This window comes from Nesoenas mayeri (genome assembly GCF_963082525.1).
Source record: "Nesoenas mayeri genome assembly, chromosome: 12".
In the NCBI taxonomy this organism is placed as follows: domain Eukaryota; kingdom Metazoa; phylum Chordata; class Aves; order Columbiformes; family Columbidae; genus Nesoenas; species Nesoenas mayeri.
Window position 1 is genome coordinate 11,979,812 of NC_137547.1, and position 17,413 is coordinate 11,997,224.

The 17,413-nt window shown below is 43.1% G+C and overlaps 1 protein-coding gene across 1 annotated transcript in view; it reads right to left on the reverse strand.

Moving 5' to 3' along the window:
* The window catches only part of CMIP (c-Maf inducing protein), a 130,443-nt gene extending 113,822 nt beyond the window's left edge, over positions 1 to 16,621 (reverse strand). Inside the window, exon 1 of the mRNA XM_080352146.1 lies at positions 15,780 to 16,621. Within this exon, the coding sequence (XP_080208272.1) occupies positions 15,780 to 16,076 (297 nt within the window). The 5' untranslated portion in view covers positions 16,077 to 16,621. The remainder of the gene's footprint in view (positions 1 to 15,779) is intronic.
* Between the last annotated feature and the right edge of the window lie 792 nt (positions 16,622 to 17,413).

Consider the following 17,413-nt stretch of genomic DNA (forward strand, 5'->3'; position numbering starts at 1 on the left):
CCAAAACCACTGTGACTTCCTGGTGGAATTAGATGTTAGAAGGACAAAAGGTGGTCAACTCCAGCCCTAACGTCTCACCAATTCTCCCAAAACTCAGGACAGCAGTGGTACATAAAGTCACAGGAAAGGGCATCTCCTCACACTGACCAGCTCTCCTTGGTCAAGGATCAGACCAAAAGTTTTAAGACACAATCACCTTCACAAACGTTTTACACTTAGAAATGCAATCAAGATGCAGGAATCTTGAATTTGACAATTTCTACTCAAAAAAGTAAGAAAAGTTCACCCTTTTTTTTTTTTTTAAGCAAGTAGCTATTAAAATGCTAAACTGTATTATCCTGTGCAATGTTTCCCATGTCATAAAACTAATAAAGAGATAAGAACTCAGGCTGAAGCAGTGTCTCAAGAGGCCATGTGATAAACTATGGCAAATGCCACGGGACTCACTCTGTACCAGCTCTCACATGGACCTGCACAGGCCAGAGAGTCAGAAATACCTGCACTTGGGGAAAACCAGCACTAGGCTACATCTGATTCTAAAGACTGAGATATCATGCGTGGCAAGGCTGATTTCCATAAGTGCAGCATATTCCCTTCTCCCGATTAAATCTGCAAACGGTGGGCTGCACTGTTTATTTTCTGCTGCCTACACAATGCATCGGATCTGCCTACCAGGAACACACTACTATCCGCAGGAGTACGTTCCCCAGAGATACATGTGCTCCCATCCACTCTGCACCAGGCAAAGACCACGCAGCAGTACGTTGTATTTCCAGCTCTCTGCAGGGGTTTCCTACACCAGGCCCTCTCTCTTGGATATGAAGATATGCCACTTCTTCCAAGACCAATGCAATGATTGCAGGTGACGACGAGTTACAAAGAGGAAGCATCCATCCTTCTGCTGCACTCCAATGAAGAAACCAGCAGCAAGCAGATCCCTCCTCATCTCCACTGCTCACTTCTGTGCGCTCAGACACGCACATCTTTACACTGCTGTCTCTGGCCCCACAGCTGATAGGGTGGCAAACAAACAAAAAACAAAACAAAACAAAAATCAAGCTACTCAGCAACACATTCGACATAGGACAATATGCTGGGTGACATATATGACCTCTTTTTGCACAGGTTGAGATTTACTCAGAACTGGAAAGCTCCTGTTTTTCCCCATACAGATGAGACTTCCAGTACTCTGATGAGGAAATGAAGTGATGTGACATTAAGCAGCTCATGAATCTCTTCAATTAATGCATTCTGCACAACAGGGACTTCCAGGGAACTATGTGCAACCACAGCACTGCCTCATTCCCACTGCCATGTCCCTGAGAATGAGTCACTTCAATTCCCATATTCTTGCTGCAGGCAGAGAGCTGGGGACTATTCCCCATCTTCGTTAGTCAGGCAAATGGCTGGAATCACACGCTGAAACTACTTGCACAAACTTTTAATTAGGGTTACCTTACTTTCTGCAACTACTTGACATCCAGGGCCACCACTCTTGTTTCTGAACATGCCAGTCCTTTCCCAAAAGTCATTGGGAAACGGGAGGGGGAAGAAGAGAGTTTTGAAACAGGTGATATACACCTTACTCCTTGCCATCAGATGAAGGGTCAGGAAGGTCAGCTACCCTGCAACAGGGCTCTCCTATTCATTGATATTTTACTGTAATACTGTGCCAACTTAAAAGATTTTATCATTACTAAACTGGTTTGATGGACAAAGGGCTGTGACTGTGGCTGTTCTTACACATTTAGGAATACTGTAACTTTAATTTAAAAAAGTTTCCTGTAAGAGACACAAAATCTGTGTCACAAGTGTTTTCAAACTTGAGAAAGCCTTTGCTGAATACAGCTAGTAGTCTGTATGTACTTCATGTGATTTGCAAACTAGAAACACCAGTAGTTTAGGCCAGGAGGGTGTCATTGACTAATGGGGATTCTCCCTTCTCTCTGGAGTGTAGGTTTATAGAGGAATAAGATCATGTTCTCCAGGCAAGTGTATATGAAATGATTCATCTCTAGCCAGCTGCACTCAAGACATCTGCTCGTTTTCATTTCACTACAGGGAGATTCAACACCCCCCCACACACACACCCCCCCCGGCCCTTACCTCCAAAGGCAGCCAAGATTATATCCAATCGTAAAAAGAAAACTTCAACAATTTCAAAACTGAACCTTAAGAAGTCGGGTAAATTACAGAGGCCACAGGTGCTGCTCTGCCCCATCCAAAGCACTTCTAAGAAACACAAAGTGAACAAGTGAACACTAGTTTGAGAAGTCCTATTTGATCAAGTCTATTGACTTTAAGGCAGAGACATCACCCCTGTATCCTGTGGTTTACATGCAAATCTGCCCAAATACATGAAGGTATTCCTTTGTTTTGAGAATCCCTCAGACATTCCACATGGGATCACACAGCTGGTCCTCCTGTGGTCAAATAAAGTTTGTGAATCCATGCCTTTATAGCTTTTCCATATTAATCTGCACTCTGGGCATATATCCAATTAAAGCCTCATGTATAGATCACTAGGTTACTAACTGGCTTGCGTGCTTGGGGGGAGGGGAAATAACAAGCTCATGACTGCATAATTTAACACTGTCTGTGCTTTCACTTTTACACGCACAGATCTTTTTAATCTAGTCTTACCATAAATAAAGGGTAATAATGCTTGCTGAAGAGAAACTCGGGTCCCTGCGTGCTGGAACACACAGTAGCTAATGCTGAATGCATTCATATTAATGCTAACTCCAGTGCAGAGAAGACAAGGTCTTTTCACAAACACGCTACAAAAACAGGAAGCAAAGGGGAGAACTTTGCACTGTTTGGAAACAGCAGAGCATTGTTTGTACAGGCTTTTCTTACAAATGCAAGAGAAAAAAAATATTGGGTAACGTGAAATCCGAGTACAGCAAGAGTCTTAGATCAGACACGAGGGTCTCAAGACAGCAGCTCTCAAAAGATCTCCAGGTACAGACTGTACAGGCGAGAAGATTCTCATACTTCTGCTAAGAAAATCCACCAAGAGACACAACAAACCCTTGACTTTAAAGCCAGATAATGGAACACAGCATTGCAACTTCATCTCAGTTAAAGCAGGTATGATAAATGAAGAGGCATTAGGAAACATAATCCACCAAATTTAAACATTTCCATTACTTTTAAACTGCATTCGAAAGGGAAGATACAATGGCAGAGGCCTCACACGCCGTGGGCGGCCCCAGGCCATCTTCACCTCACGTTAAGAAGCTGCGCTCTGGACTCCATCCCTTCAAGATGAGTCAAAGAGCTCCCACCACTGCAGTCACTAACGCAGAGACTTCCCTTTTCGGCTGGAGCACACAGATCTGATTAACTTGAAGCTGCTTTGTTTAAATTTTTCATATCATCACTTCCTTTCTTTCCCTTCCCCCTTCAAGTCCACTCAGGCCGTGCTATAGCACCATAAACACACACAGCCCGCACAATATATAGATAACACGGATAGCTAGTGCTGCCTCAATCCTGACTCACCTCAGGTTTAAAACCAACCAAACTACACACCAGCCCTAAGGTTTAAAGCGACAGAGGATTGGTCTTATGTTTGGGCAAGCACCATGGAGGGCTCGGTGTTTCCCATGTCTTCTGTCTCCATGAGAGAGCAGCTTTATAAACAGTCAACTCCCACAACAGATTTGATTTCAGCAGATTTAAAGTACATTAGTCAACCCAAGTCACCAGGGACATTTGAAATAACTTACAATAAATCAGAGATTAATTTCAAGGGAGGCAGTGACATAGCACCAAAAGAACCGTAAGGTAGCATTAGGAGAGAAACAATTAGTAATATCTCTCGATGCTCATAATTTTTTCACCATAAACATGAGAGCAAGACAATGTTACAGTCTTCAGGCAAATAATGGGCTCTAAAGGCAGAGTGGTTACCTAGAACAGCTATGTCAATATTTAATACCAAAACACATGTCTGGTCCTGCACATTTCATTTAATTTCAAGCTTTTCCAGCTTTATTTCCCATTCCATTCACAGCAGTCACTAAAGATGAATTACCTAACCTTAGAAAACGTGCTTTCAGTCAGACAAGACATGCTGATTGCGTCCAAACATTCACCTTCAGCAACTAAGGTCTATGCCAGCACAAGTTTTATGTTTTCTTCAACATCCACATTGTTTGGATGCAAAGTGGATGGGATTTTTGGTGCCAGGACTCCACTCAAGCCACTTGCTCCTCAGGGAGAGGAAGAAGAGCCCATTCTGTGCCTCTGCATGTCAGGCTACTTTTTAGTTAAAAATTTTAAAGCTTTCCTCAAAAGTCACCATAGTAGCAGCGACCAAGAAAAAGAAAAGAGCACCATCAACCCTGAAGAATTTCAAAGAACCATGAAGAGTTGAAAGAAAAACTAAACACAGTAATGACTAATCATTTGTACTTGCACAATATCTTTCATCAATGCTCTTCACTTCCATATACCAGCAAGAAAATTGGCTGCATTTCATAACAAAAAGCAACACGGATGCTACTTCAAGGCCTTAACTACACCGCTGGTGTTGCTATTCCTTTACTCTTCCTGCACTTAAAGAATAAGGTGAAGCTCCTTTTCCAATCCCACAGTCTTGCTCCTATAACCTTTTTACTAAAGGCAGCAGTTTACATAGATTTTCTTCTGGTTTAAACAATGACTGAATGACATCTGTAACATGAGGTTGGTTTCTCTTTCTCCAGACATCCAAATAAACCTCTCTGTTCTATGTTACTGTTGGTTAAAGAACACTGCTTCATTGAACATTCTTCATATTCCACAAGGAATCAACAAGTACCCAAACTACATCCATTTGACTACAAACAAGACAATGACATGGATGGACCTCAGTCAACACAGTCCATCGAAGCAGAAACCTCCCTTGTGCAACTAGCTTTTCAAGCCGCCAGGAACAACCCAGATTCCCAGCTAGAATAAATGCATAGCTAACAGAAAAATACCTGCACAGTGCATCAGTTTACTCCAATGGCTCATCCATCCACTACTCCAGAGTCCATGTAACTTTCTACTTTCAGTTTCCTATCTTCTTCCAGCTTACAGTGTAACAAGAGAGAAATGTAATGTTTTGTTTTGTAATATAATGTAATGTTTTGAGATGCCTCTGCAATCACATTATAAACAAAGTTGGTAAATTAAATCCAAGGTATGAGAAGGGAGAGAGAACTACTGATCCTTTTTCAAAAATGGATCACTTCTGTAGTAATTTTGCAAGATCATTCTCATCCTGAAAATTTCAGCGTAGTCGAGGTTTCCCTGACTTTCTACTCCTGAAATAAATCTTAGCCTCTAAAGCAAAAGCAAAGTGGTAGTTTGTCAGAAGGGACTATTAGGAGTGTATACAAAGCATCCAGGCCACCGAGAGCAAGAGACTGGAACCGACTGGCACCTGGTTCCCCAACAGATATTTTCTTTGCAGGAAGATTGAAGGGTAGTACGAAGAGCACAACACCCTAAGGCTTGCTGTCAGTCACTCTCCCACGCTCAGACTGATTTTTTAATGAGATTTACAACCATTATGAAAATGAATAGCCATCAAAATCAGGAGGGAAGATGCAGCCTGGCCAGGAAGACAAAGAAACTTTGTTTTTCCTCCAACTCCTACCAGTGATTTATCATGAACATGAGGGCAAGGCACTCCAGCTGATACTATCAGGGCATGCAGCTGATTCTTGGTGCCCAACCTCAGACGCTCCAGAATGAACCACAGATGCACACACCAACTGAGCAGGGACTGCAAATCACCATGAACCAACAGTAGCAGACATGTCTGAAAGGTCCAATCTACATTTATTTGTCTCTTTGTTTTCCCCATGTATAAAACCACTGACCATAAAGCACTTTGAGACAGCTGAAGCACAATGAAGTTGAAACCCAAGGACTTGTAGAATTAAGTCATTACCCTGTCATCCAAAAGTCTTTTTTTTTCTGATTGTTTTAAAGGGCAAAAATAATCCATTTTGTTGTTGTTGTTCAGAGAAGGTCAAACAGACATTCATATTTATGGAAAACATACATACCCTTAGTATTTTGATTAAAAAGTTCAATTCCACTTGGCAAGTTTCAGAAGCTTCTTTTAAAAAGCAGTTTCTACTTTGCTATTAATAATGCCCATCCCTGAAAATGGATAACGAAGTCATTCAGTCTTATTTTAGGTGCTTGCACAGACAGAACAAAAACATTGCTTGCTCACAATACACACTAATTGTATTACAGCAGCAAACACAAAACTCCGTGGTACAACAGAACCTCATTACAACAGGAACCAGACATGGTAAGAGACACCTGCCAACCCCAAAAGCTTATATTTAAATAGCCAAAACAGACAAAGACTTAGAAGAAAGGACCATGTGTAAAACAGCAATATCACAGCTTTACCACTGCGAAATAGCCACTCCATATCGTTTGAAATCTACTGTTGGGAACACAGCATGGATATCTTCAGGTTTAGGGGGGAAAAAGAAGGTTTTCTTTTAAAAATTACCCAAACTGCCTACCTGCACATGCAATTACTTAATTTTGCTCAGTTCGATGTTAATTGTCTACACATAAATAAAGGAGGAGGCAGCTTTTTTGTTTACAAAATTCTTGCCTCACCTTTTGGTCAACACCACCAGAAATCTCATCCATAAAATATGCATGGACATCTGTGCACTTCAAAACTATGCACAACTTACTTATAAATAAGAGGGAAAAAAAATTATTTTGCAATTATTTGCAAGCACAGTTCTTCTTCAGGTCTAAGAAATATATTATGTAAAATAATTACATTTGGGAATACAATTGTGTATTCTCAAAAAAAACCTCTGATTTAGCTCAATCTCAGCTTTCTTCAGGAAACATTTATTGTACCATATGTGGCATCTTTCTAAACAAAATCTCACAAAACCTAAATCCATTTCTGGGTTTTCAAAAGAAGAAAAGTATTTTATTTTATTCAGTTTTTCTTTAAGCACTGGAAACCCAAGATGCAAAAGCACCTTAGTGATAGTTCCAAGCATTCAACATCACCATTCTTAGTATCATCCAATTAGAGATCTGGAGTTTGAGAAGAATTGGATATTCATTTTTTATTCATCTTTTTTTGAAGCCCTGGTTATTACTCTTCTCCTCAATGAGAGTGAAAGCAATTTTTCCTTTTACATTTTCCATCCAGTGAGAAAAATCACATAATCTCTCAGCTGCAAGAACAAGAACCCTGGGGAACCTGCAACATACTTGGAAAAGTGCAAGAACTCTTACCTTTGAAACGAGTGGTAATTCTGAGCAGACAAGGCAGAGACACTTCAAAGGCCCATGAAAGGCTTATCTCATTTTAAATCTCACACTTTGCCACTGGCTCCAAAGTGAAAATGGCTACAGGTGTGACTATCAAGCAAAGTAACAGCAGAAATAGCAGCACTATCTTCCTCTGCCTCTGAGAAATTGGGGGCAGCTGCCCCTGTAGAGGGTTCACCCTTGTACAAGCTTCAGCCAGGATCACGTACCACGGCAGAATGGCAACAAATTTCAAGACCAAACGGGGGGAAAAAAGAGAACAATTCGCAGTAAGAAGCATTTTTTTTCCTTAATAAACCTCTATTGTCCAGGGAGAACAGACAGGAGGAGTTGGCACTTGCCCCGCAGAGCGGCAACCAGCAGGACCTTTCTGGGAATCTGAAGGACGTGCATCCCAGCAAGCCAGACCACGTACCCCTCCATCACTGACAGCAGCTTGTTCTCCTCCCATAGCACAATGACTTTTCGGGGACGTGAATTTAAAAAAAAAAACAAACCCTACAATAAAACACACATACACCACCAACACACCTTGCTTGCCCTGTCAGTAATTATATTTGCTGATCCACCACAACTCTGCTGAACAATTAAACATTAATACACCACAGCAAATTGCATGTGTTTTCCCCAGCTTTTCAGGAGATGAAGATGCAGAGGAAGCACTTGGTCCCATGGTCCGTCACACATTGAAGATGCTCATTGCTGCCCTTGCCAGGGCCAGACTGCGGTGAGCACACACTGGCATAAAACGGATGAAATATCAACAGCTTCTATACTGGTTCTGTCCAACAGGGAAACTTCCAGCACACCTCTTGCCCATAAAAGAGCCACTTATCCTAGTGCAGGCTGCTCAACGCCTCGAGATCTGCCAAACAAAGACAAAAAGTGGGGCTCTATTTTGCAGAAAGCCGTACAAGCCACCGCCTCCGACCAGCAGCCAACCTGAAAGCTGCACCGTGATCTTTCGCTGAACCTTCCTGGGTTTCTGAACAGCATATCCTGCCATTCACGTTACAGGCAATGAATGGTAATCCCCCTCCTCAAATTACCCTACTGATTTCAACAGAGCGAGACCAAGAATGTACGTGACCGACTGTACTTCCAGTTCAGATTTTACTTGCTGCAACTTGACGAGTTTCTTGAGCTCAATTAGTAACAGGCACACATCTAGCAGACATGCTCAAATCCAGGAAAAAGTATGACCTTTTTTAAAATATATCTAAAAATAAGGAAAAATACTTAAAATAATTTTAAAATATACTGAAATCTCAGATTCAAGTAGAAGGAAATAGCCTTCACTCATGCTCTGGACACCACATTCTGTGATTTGGCATGTTACCTGCTTTTGGATTTCCCATTCTATTGGCCCCGTTCCATCAGTCATGAGACAGCCCAAGAGGCAAAGTCACGAAATCACTTTAAGTACTGGAAATGCCAGTATTGGTAACATCCAAGGTCCACAAACCCTCAAAGAAGACCTCCTCCTCCAAAACCGAGAGAGTATTGCTATATTCTCCTAATTTTTAAGCCTCTGAAGTGAAGGCCTTTTAATTTGGCATCTGGTTCTGACTTCTTCATGTTTTCCTCCACAACCACAAGAGCTAAAACTTCACTCACCATTGACGTGTTCGGTTATAATGTATGCTTTTCAATTGTCTTTCTCCTTTCCTGGTATTGCCCCTGCATTCTGAAATATTGTGCAAAACAGGAAAATTGTACGCAATGATTTAATAATACATTGCTTTTGGCAGCGATTCCAGCCTACAGTGTTCCCCTCTCTCTTCTTCCTCAACAGCCTGGCAGACTATAGGCTGAAACAGATCCCTGATCCAGTTAAAAGACAACAAATCTGCAAATGGTTCACACAAAGAAGTGCTCCTCAGCCAGTTCATGTAGTTTTTATCAACTTGACCCTGTAAACTGTTAAGTCCATACAAGAGACAGACCGAAGCAGCGCAGCAGATGCCAAAATGACCGGCACAGGCCAGGACTACCTAAGACAGACTTACTGCAAGTGACACTATCAGACTGTGCAAAGGAAATTATTTTATTGAGTGTACACACATACACAAGCGCTCTATATAGGTTATACATGCTAAAGTATCAATCATCTTCAGACGTTATTATTTATGGAATTAAGCACTACATGTCTACAAACACATGCAGGCGCAGAACAAAACTGTTGCAACTAGCACTGCTCAAAACACTAACAAACAAGCCACAATCTACCCATGCAACCCACAATCTAATTGCTTCTGAAGACTCCAAAAGGCTTGAACTATTTGAGGTAAGCCTCTTCTTTCATCAGTCCTATGCGGAGAGGTGAGACAACCCTATCAGTCCAGCCAGGCGTACTAACACAGAAGAAAATGAGAGAAGCCACTTTATTGTATCACGTTAAAGCTCCCAAGTTGTCTAGGAACTTCAAAAGTACGAACAAATTACATGCAATAAGTTAAACAGCTCCAAAATAATAAATAAATAAATAAACCACTCCTCTCTATGTTCTAAACCTACCTCCTTTTGCCTCCAAAAACATCCCTCGGTGTCCACAGTTCTGCCAATGATTTGGGTGGGACCAAGACTTCAGCCTCTGTTCTCCCACCCTTGCTAACACCTCAAACCTGAGCTTGCAAACCAGAACGTTGATGCAAACGGGACTCTCAGCCCAGCCTTTCACTGCTGAAAAATTAAACATCCTTTTTGTGTTTCACAGAGTCGTAGAATCATAAAATGGCTTGGGTCAGAATGGGCCTTTAAGGATCATCTAGACCAACACCCCTGCCCTTCCACTAGATAAAGTCACTCCAAGTCTATTGAACTTGATCTTGAGCACTTCTAATTATGGGGCATCCACAACTTCTCCGGGCAGCACATCCTTTCCTAGAAGGACTTCAATGACCTAGCAGACTCTTCCCATCACTAATTACCATGTTCCACTACAAAAAAAATGAAGATGATCTCACAGTTCCACGGAGGCCCGGCCCATGAGGGACGCTGAGCTCCTCCAGTCCCACTCCAACGCAGGATCAGGTTCCTGTTGAGGACCAGACGCAATTCACCAGCATCCTCAGGGGACCATTACCACCACATCTCTATTCCCCAGCCAAAATGAAAAAATGAGGCAAAAGTAATTCTGAGTATCCTTTTCATTTCTGCTCCTAAACATGTAAAATTTACTGGGTGGGTGTTAACACTAATAGCCTTAAGAGCTCTCACTCTATCAATGAATATACCTTCTGTTTTCATATTTTATATAAGCTCTGTGACATATAAACACGTACCTTAACACTACTGACTTATAAATATGCTTTTTAACCACTGCAGGAACCATATATTCAAAGGTATGTTTGGTAGGCATTAAACAACTCTAAAGAAACATCATTTTAGGTTTTCTTATGCCAAGGTACAACCTAATATAGCAATAACATAAGCTTGTTACAATGGAGGAATATTCCATTAAATTACTGAGTCTTCAGAAAAACTTGGGTTTCATTAATGCAGGTGCACTTCTGAAACAGAATCTCAATTTCAACAGCATAGATAACCTGGAGCAATTTGTTCTCAAATTGCAGAGAATTCTACATTATCATGGGTTGTATGCAAATTATGAGATTCAGTGCTCTCTCTCATGTGCCTGAAGAAAAGGCCTGATAGATAACAACAGGGTAGCCCAGAATAAGCAAAACATGTACACCCAAAACACCTGGGTACCACTCTTATCAAATGAAAGCAATCATTTACAATAGAAAACAATGAGAAATATTATTTTTAAACAGTAATTCAGCATTCCATTGTTATAACAGCTTAAAAAACGATCTTAAATTGCTTTGTTATTTGTGTTCATCCTTATTTATACACGTTAATGATGGTAGGCCCATCAAGCTAGTTTAAAGTCACATTCGCAGAGCCCCATCAATAGCACGGGACTTAAAGACAGCATTGGGTTTACCAAACAGGCTATTTACTTTTAATATTATTATTATAGCTAATTCATTATCATTCTGTTTGGAATGTGGATAACACTGCAATATTCCTTTTCCAGGAAAGCTTTTAAAAAAATATATTCTTATAAGATTGTTTTGAAACTTCTGAGCTCTGTATAATACTTCCCACTTAAGCTAAGTGTTTTTCAAGGGAAATTTAATTTTTAAAAGCATGTTTTTCTAACTAATAGGAACCTGCACTAAAGTAAACAATGAGTTCGGCTTAATAGGAATTTTAGTTCTATCTTTACCAAAAGAAGGAAGGAAAGGCATGTAATAGCGTGCTGAAACACATGCAGTAGCAGAATTGTTGAATTTTAAAAAACAATTAGAAGACAATTTTCTACTCCACTTCTCCTATTTGAAACAGATCATCTTGCCCTGCCTCATTTAATATTAATTGGGTATGTTTTTGTTGCTAGAAGAAAATATAGATGCAGTTCTCTAATCCACTTATGTTATTGTTTCAAACATATTTCTGATTAGCTAGTTTGTCAATAAACTATTGTCCTCATACATCACTTTCGTACAGAAAAAAATGCTTAAAACACACTCAGATCTTTCCAGGATTGTCACCAGCTCCGAATATAACGTTACATTACAGCCAGCTTACCTGCCAAGGCAAAACCAAGAAAGGCGAAATGGGCATGAAAAGCCAAAGTTTCCACCTCCTTGAGGGATATTAATAAGTAACTTCATGGTTTCAATTATGTCTTATCTTCCCAGATGGGAATTCGAGAGGTCATCCCCAGCCAGTGAAAATGAATCCCTTTTTTATTCTTGCCTTGTCTGTTGAGTATACATGTGTATCACAAGTCTGTCTTGCAACCCAGGACTTGAAAACTCGCTGTCCTGCACATCTACACCCAACCGGTGCAAGAAAAAGAATAAAAGAGAAAAACTGGGCAGAGACAGGAAAGGGACAAGGCAGGAGGATATTAAAAGCGTGGAAGTTCAGTTACAAGGCTACTTTTAAACTACTGAAAATGAAATTTTAACATTTCTGCTGCAGATAGCCATAGCGTTATTCTTCACACACACAGGGGGGAAAAAAAATAACACACAAGAAATATTAAAATGGATTTTATTTCTGCCTTTGTTTTTACTACAACTGCCCTTCAAGCTGTGCAAGGACAGACCTCACTGGCAAAAAAAAATGAGTAAGGGCGCTACATTTGAGTTTGGTAGGTGTTTATAAAACAAATATTATTCCTCCCATGGGGAAGAAAGTCAGATCATCCCCAGGCAAGCTGTTGTCTGGCAAACAAAGTTTCTAAGTATCAAAATTTCCTACTGGGACTTTAGCATTCACATCAATTAAAAAAAAAAATCTGTGTTTACTTTCACCAAATAAAACCTTCACCAAAATGAAAACCTGGACAAGATGCGAGTGAAACTGTAATGGTGAAACTGTACTATATTTAACCCCTTCTTTGAGAAATGAGAAACATGAAGCAAACAATGGAAACAACACGTAAATCAGATAAAGTCCCTACACCTACAGTTATGGGACTCTCCACAAGGTAATACCTTCCCATTTGTTAACTGAGCGCATGTACCAATTCAGAATACAAGTATTAATATTCTTTTTTTATTAACATGGACTTATTTTAAGCAGTCACTTGTGATGTCAGAAAAAGCACTTCGCAGATAACATGTTTTTTCCTCCTGAAACTTTGCTAAAATAAGATGGTCTAACACTTGTTCCTTTGCATTCTTGCCTAGCGCTTCTGCTACAGAAAGCTGTCTTGTCAGCACTAAGTATTTAGCTGCCTAATTAAACAATGGAAGTAGTTACTTCTCACAAAAAAACCTGTAGGGAGCGTCTTATTATACAGACTTGCATACGGGCACATACAGTGTCTACATGTGAAAAAAAACTACAGATGAGTAATCCATATACAAAATAATACTAACTCTTATACTGCAGCCTGGACACTGGCAAGTAAGAGCTTATGGGGAGAAGACTTCAATTCAAATGTGTTTCTCAAATGACAATAAAAAGACTAGAAAGTGCCTAGAATCAACAAATAACTTACCCACTGTACTCAGGGACATAACTTGCCCGATCTGGACTTAGCTGTCATTACAACTTTTGCTTTCAAATGCAAAACAAAGTGATGTTATTTTCCTCTTCAATTTTATTCATGTTACATAGAATGCAGTAAAACTTGTCGTGCCAGAGGATTTGCAAAGGGATGATGTGAAGATTAATTACTGGCTGCTCATAGAGCACCCTGCCTGTGGAAAGCCCTATGTGTAAAAATGACCTTGTTATCAAAGTTGCTGAGTGCTCCTGATGCTCACTTTCAATGGGCGGTATGGATATTTTTCTACAGCTCTTGAAAACCAAATTAGTTTGCATTTAAATATCTACCTACAGTTCCAGGAGGTTTTGGCATTTTGCCTGTACCCTACTTCCGTAGGGGGTAGGGGTTAAACTACCACTTAATTTTGCTTAAAACACATCTTTTCAGATTAAAAATAAAAAAGAGTAAAATCTAGATATCATAGAACCAACATCTGAAAGGTAGCTGTTAAATGTACTTATACATTCAGGCAACAAGTGAAAGTGATCTTATCCTATTTGCCCTAATTACCCCCTGGAAACCAAAGACACTACTTGAAATAATGAAGGGCTGATATTTCTGCAAACAACAGTATTTACTTGGTGAGTTAGCGGTGGAAAAAAATGATAAGGCGCAAGACCCAGCAGGAAGAGCACTGCTTAAACAAAATGGAGCCTGCGAGGGTACGTACAATGTTTTAGTATCTTCTTGCTATTTATATACATAAAATAATTAGGAACGAGAACACCTCAATGTTAATTAAAGCACAGCCTCACAGGACTACAGAAATTCTTTCGGAGATGGATTCTCTGGTGACAGCATTGCCGGCGAGCAGAGCTTGACGTCGCCCGCACAAACACAACTTCACGCCTGGCGTTGCCACATCGCAGAGATTCACGTCTGAAGCACGATCGTGCCTCTCTCTGCCGGTATCCTGCTCTGCTCAGAAATAACCAGTGACAGATCCTGCCAGGAAAACGCCTCATCTCCACTGATATTCAACTTCCCCTCTACGCTGACGGTATCTTAACGCAATGAAGAACTGCAAAAGCTCCTTCTGTTCGTGTCTTTTGAGGGTTTTCTCCAGCAATGCTTGACCGAGGGCTCCTTCTCCCTTTACACAGTACTTCTATCAAAGAAAGAAAAATATTCCCTCGGAAACATCCTCGACAGCCCAGTGTTAACGGCCAGCAGAGCTGACATTGTGGCACAAAAAACAGAGCTCCGTGAGAACAGGCAGCTGGCCTACCTGAAGGTTAAAGGAGCTCCCACTGAAAACCTGCTCTGAATACTCGCTCACGATGCATTTACACACACCGCGTCTCTGCGTACCCAAGTGTGAAAAAATCCAACCTCCGAGCACAGCCCAGACTGGGTGAAACCCACTGAAATACACCATTAACAGAAATGCACACAAAAGCCAATCCACTTGCTCATATCACCCGTGTCCTATAGGAAGGCCAGAATGAAGCCATTGAGAAAAACGAGACGTTAACATATACATCAAAAAAGGACGGAACTGAAGTACCGAATGATTAAAAATCTGTGTAAAACATGTTTTGTGAGTTATGATGATTGATATTAGACAAAATTTGGGTGTAGTCACATACTAATATTCAAATAACACTGTCCATGAAATTTTAACTTGTACATGTAAATATAAATCATATTTTTAAAGACTGTATCTGTTTATTGCACATCTTTTGCACTGTTGATATCACCCTCTCGCATTTTTCTCTTGCATCATTTTCCATCAAGAAGAAAACCCTGAAGGAATCTCCATATTTTACGATCACATCAACAGCATCTGGGCAGGTTATGTGACCACCAAATCAGAGCCCCAAGGCCAGGCCTAAAACAAAGCAGAGCAAAGCCTGTGCAAACCCGGAGCCTTTGCTCTCCCACAAAAAGCATCTTCCACCTCCCTCACCTCCAACTTGGCCAGCTTGCCAGCAGATAGATCTGCCGGTTCAGACAGAAATGGATCGGCGTGGCGATTTCATGTCAGTGGCATGTTAGGGAGGCATGAATTAAAAACAAGAAGGGAAAATAATAATAGCAATAATAATATTACTAATAATAATAGTAAGAATAATAATATTAGACTTGCTCAAAAAAACCCCACTGAAACTACCAAATTAAATATCCCTAGGATTACAAAGAAGGGGAAAAAAAATCCCCGCAGGCATTCCGGGATTCTCGCAAGCCGAGCCCCCCCTCGCACACCGACCCCCCTCGGGGGGGCCCGCACGGCCCAGCGGCCACAGCACAAAGGCGCGGGCAGTTCCCCCCGCAACGCGCCCCCGGCCCCGCGGCAGCTCAGTCCCCGCAGATGCCCCGCGGGGCGGGGAAGCCGCCGGGGCCGCGCTGTGTCCGCCCCCCGCGGCGGTACCGGCGGGCCCGGCCGGGCTCTTACCGTGGCCGAGGCGACGCTGTTGTCCGCCAGGGTCAAGTGGTGCGGCTCCCACCGCCGCAGGAACTTGGAGGTGAGGATCTTGCTGAGAAACGTCCGGGGGTGCCGGATGACACACACCTGGATGTCCCCCTCCTGCAGCAGCTTGTACCTCATGCCGTTGCAGTGGAGCAGGGCTCTCCGGCACGGCGCGGCACCCATTTTATTCCCCTCGGGAGCGGACATCTCGCCCAGCAGCGGCTTGCTCTCCTCGGTCTGCCTGCGGTCGCTGCCGCCGCCGGAGCCGCCGGTGCGATCCATGGCAGCCCCGCGGGTCGGGGGTGGCGCTCGGCGGCGGCCGCCCCGGGGAGACCGGTCTCTACGGGCGGCAGAGACGGGTATACCAAATAAAATTACAAATAATTTAAAAAACAAACAAACAAAAAAAATCCAACCCCACGCGGCGGATTGAAAAAACAAAAAAAAAAAGGAAAAATTTTAAAAAAATGTCCGGGAAGATGGGGGAAGGGATTGAACCGCACCGGAGCGGGGAGAAGGGGGGAAAAGGGAAGCGATAAAAATCCTTATTCAAACTTCCAAATCCGCCCCCGGCGGGTCCCCCTCACGGCTCTCAGAGCGCCGCGTCCATGCTCGCGGGTGGGCGCCGGCCGAGCGGAGGGTCGGCTCCCGGCGGGGGCGGCAGACAAAAGCCGGCGGCGGGGGCTCCTGACGGCGGCGGCGGGGGAAGCTGCGGGGCGTCCGGCCGCGGTTCCTTCCTTCCCCCCGGGGCGTGTGCGCGGGAGCGTGCGGCGGGCGCGCGTGTGCATGTATGTGGGTGCGGGTGAGCGTCCGTGGGTGCGGGCGTGGGGGGCGGGGGAGGGGGGGAACGTGTGTGTCCACGCTCGTCGCCGCCGCCGCGGGAGGAGGAGGCGGCGAGAGGAGCGAGCGCTGCCGATCAGCCTCTCTCGCCGGAGCGGCTCCGGCAGCAGCCGATTGGTTCCGAGGGGGTCATGTGCCGCCCTCGCTGACGTCAATGGCCGCCGAAGCCGCTTAGGGCAGCGGCGGCGAGAGGTGCGCGGGAAGCGCCGGGGCCGTTGTGCCTCCTCCTCCATTCTCCGTTTTTCTCCTCACAGGGGCCGCCCGCCTGGTCGATGTCAATTCACCAGTGGCTCCCACTGGTGTTCCTGTCCCTGTGGCTTGATGGGGGGACTGGTGCTGAAGAAGGGGTGGCAGGGGAGCGCGGGGGTGATCACGGAATCACAGAATGTCAGGGATTGGAAGGGATCTCGAATGCTCGTCCAGTGCAATCCCCCCATGGAGCAGGAACACCCAGTTGAGGTTACACAGGAAGGTGTCCAGAAGGGTTTGAAGAGAAGGAGACTCCACAACCCCCTGGGCAGCCTGTTCCAGGCTCTGCCACCCTCCCTGAGAAGAGGTTTCTTCTCATATTTAAGTGGAACCTCCTGTGTTCCAGTTTGTACCCATTGCCCCTTGGTTGTCACCGAGAAGAGCCTGGCTCCATCCTCCTGACACCCTTTACATTTTTATAAACATTAATGAGGTCACCCCTCAGTCTCCTCCAAGCTAAAGAGACCCAGCTCCCTCAGCCTTGCTGGTATGGTGCTGAACAGAACAATTGTTTACAAATTTAAAATAAA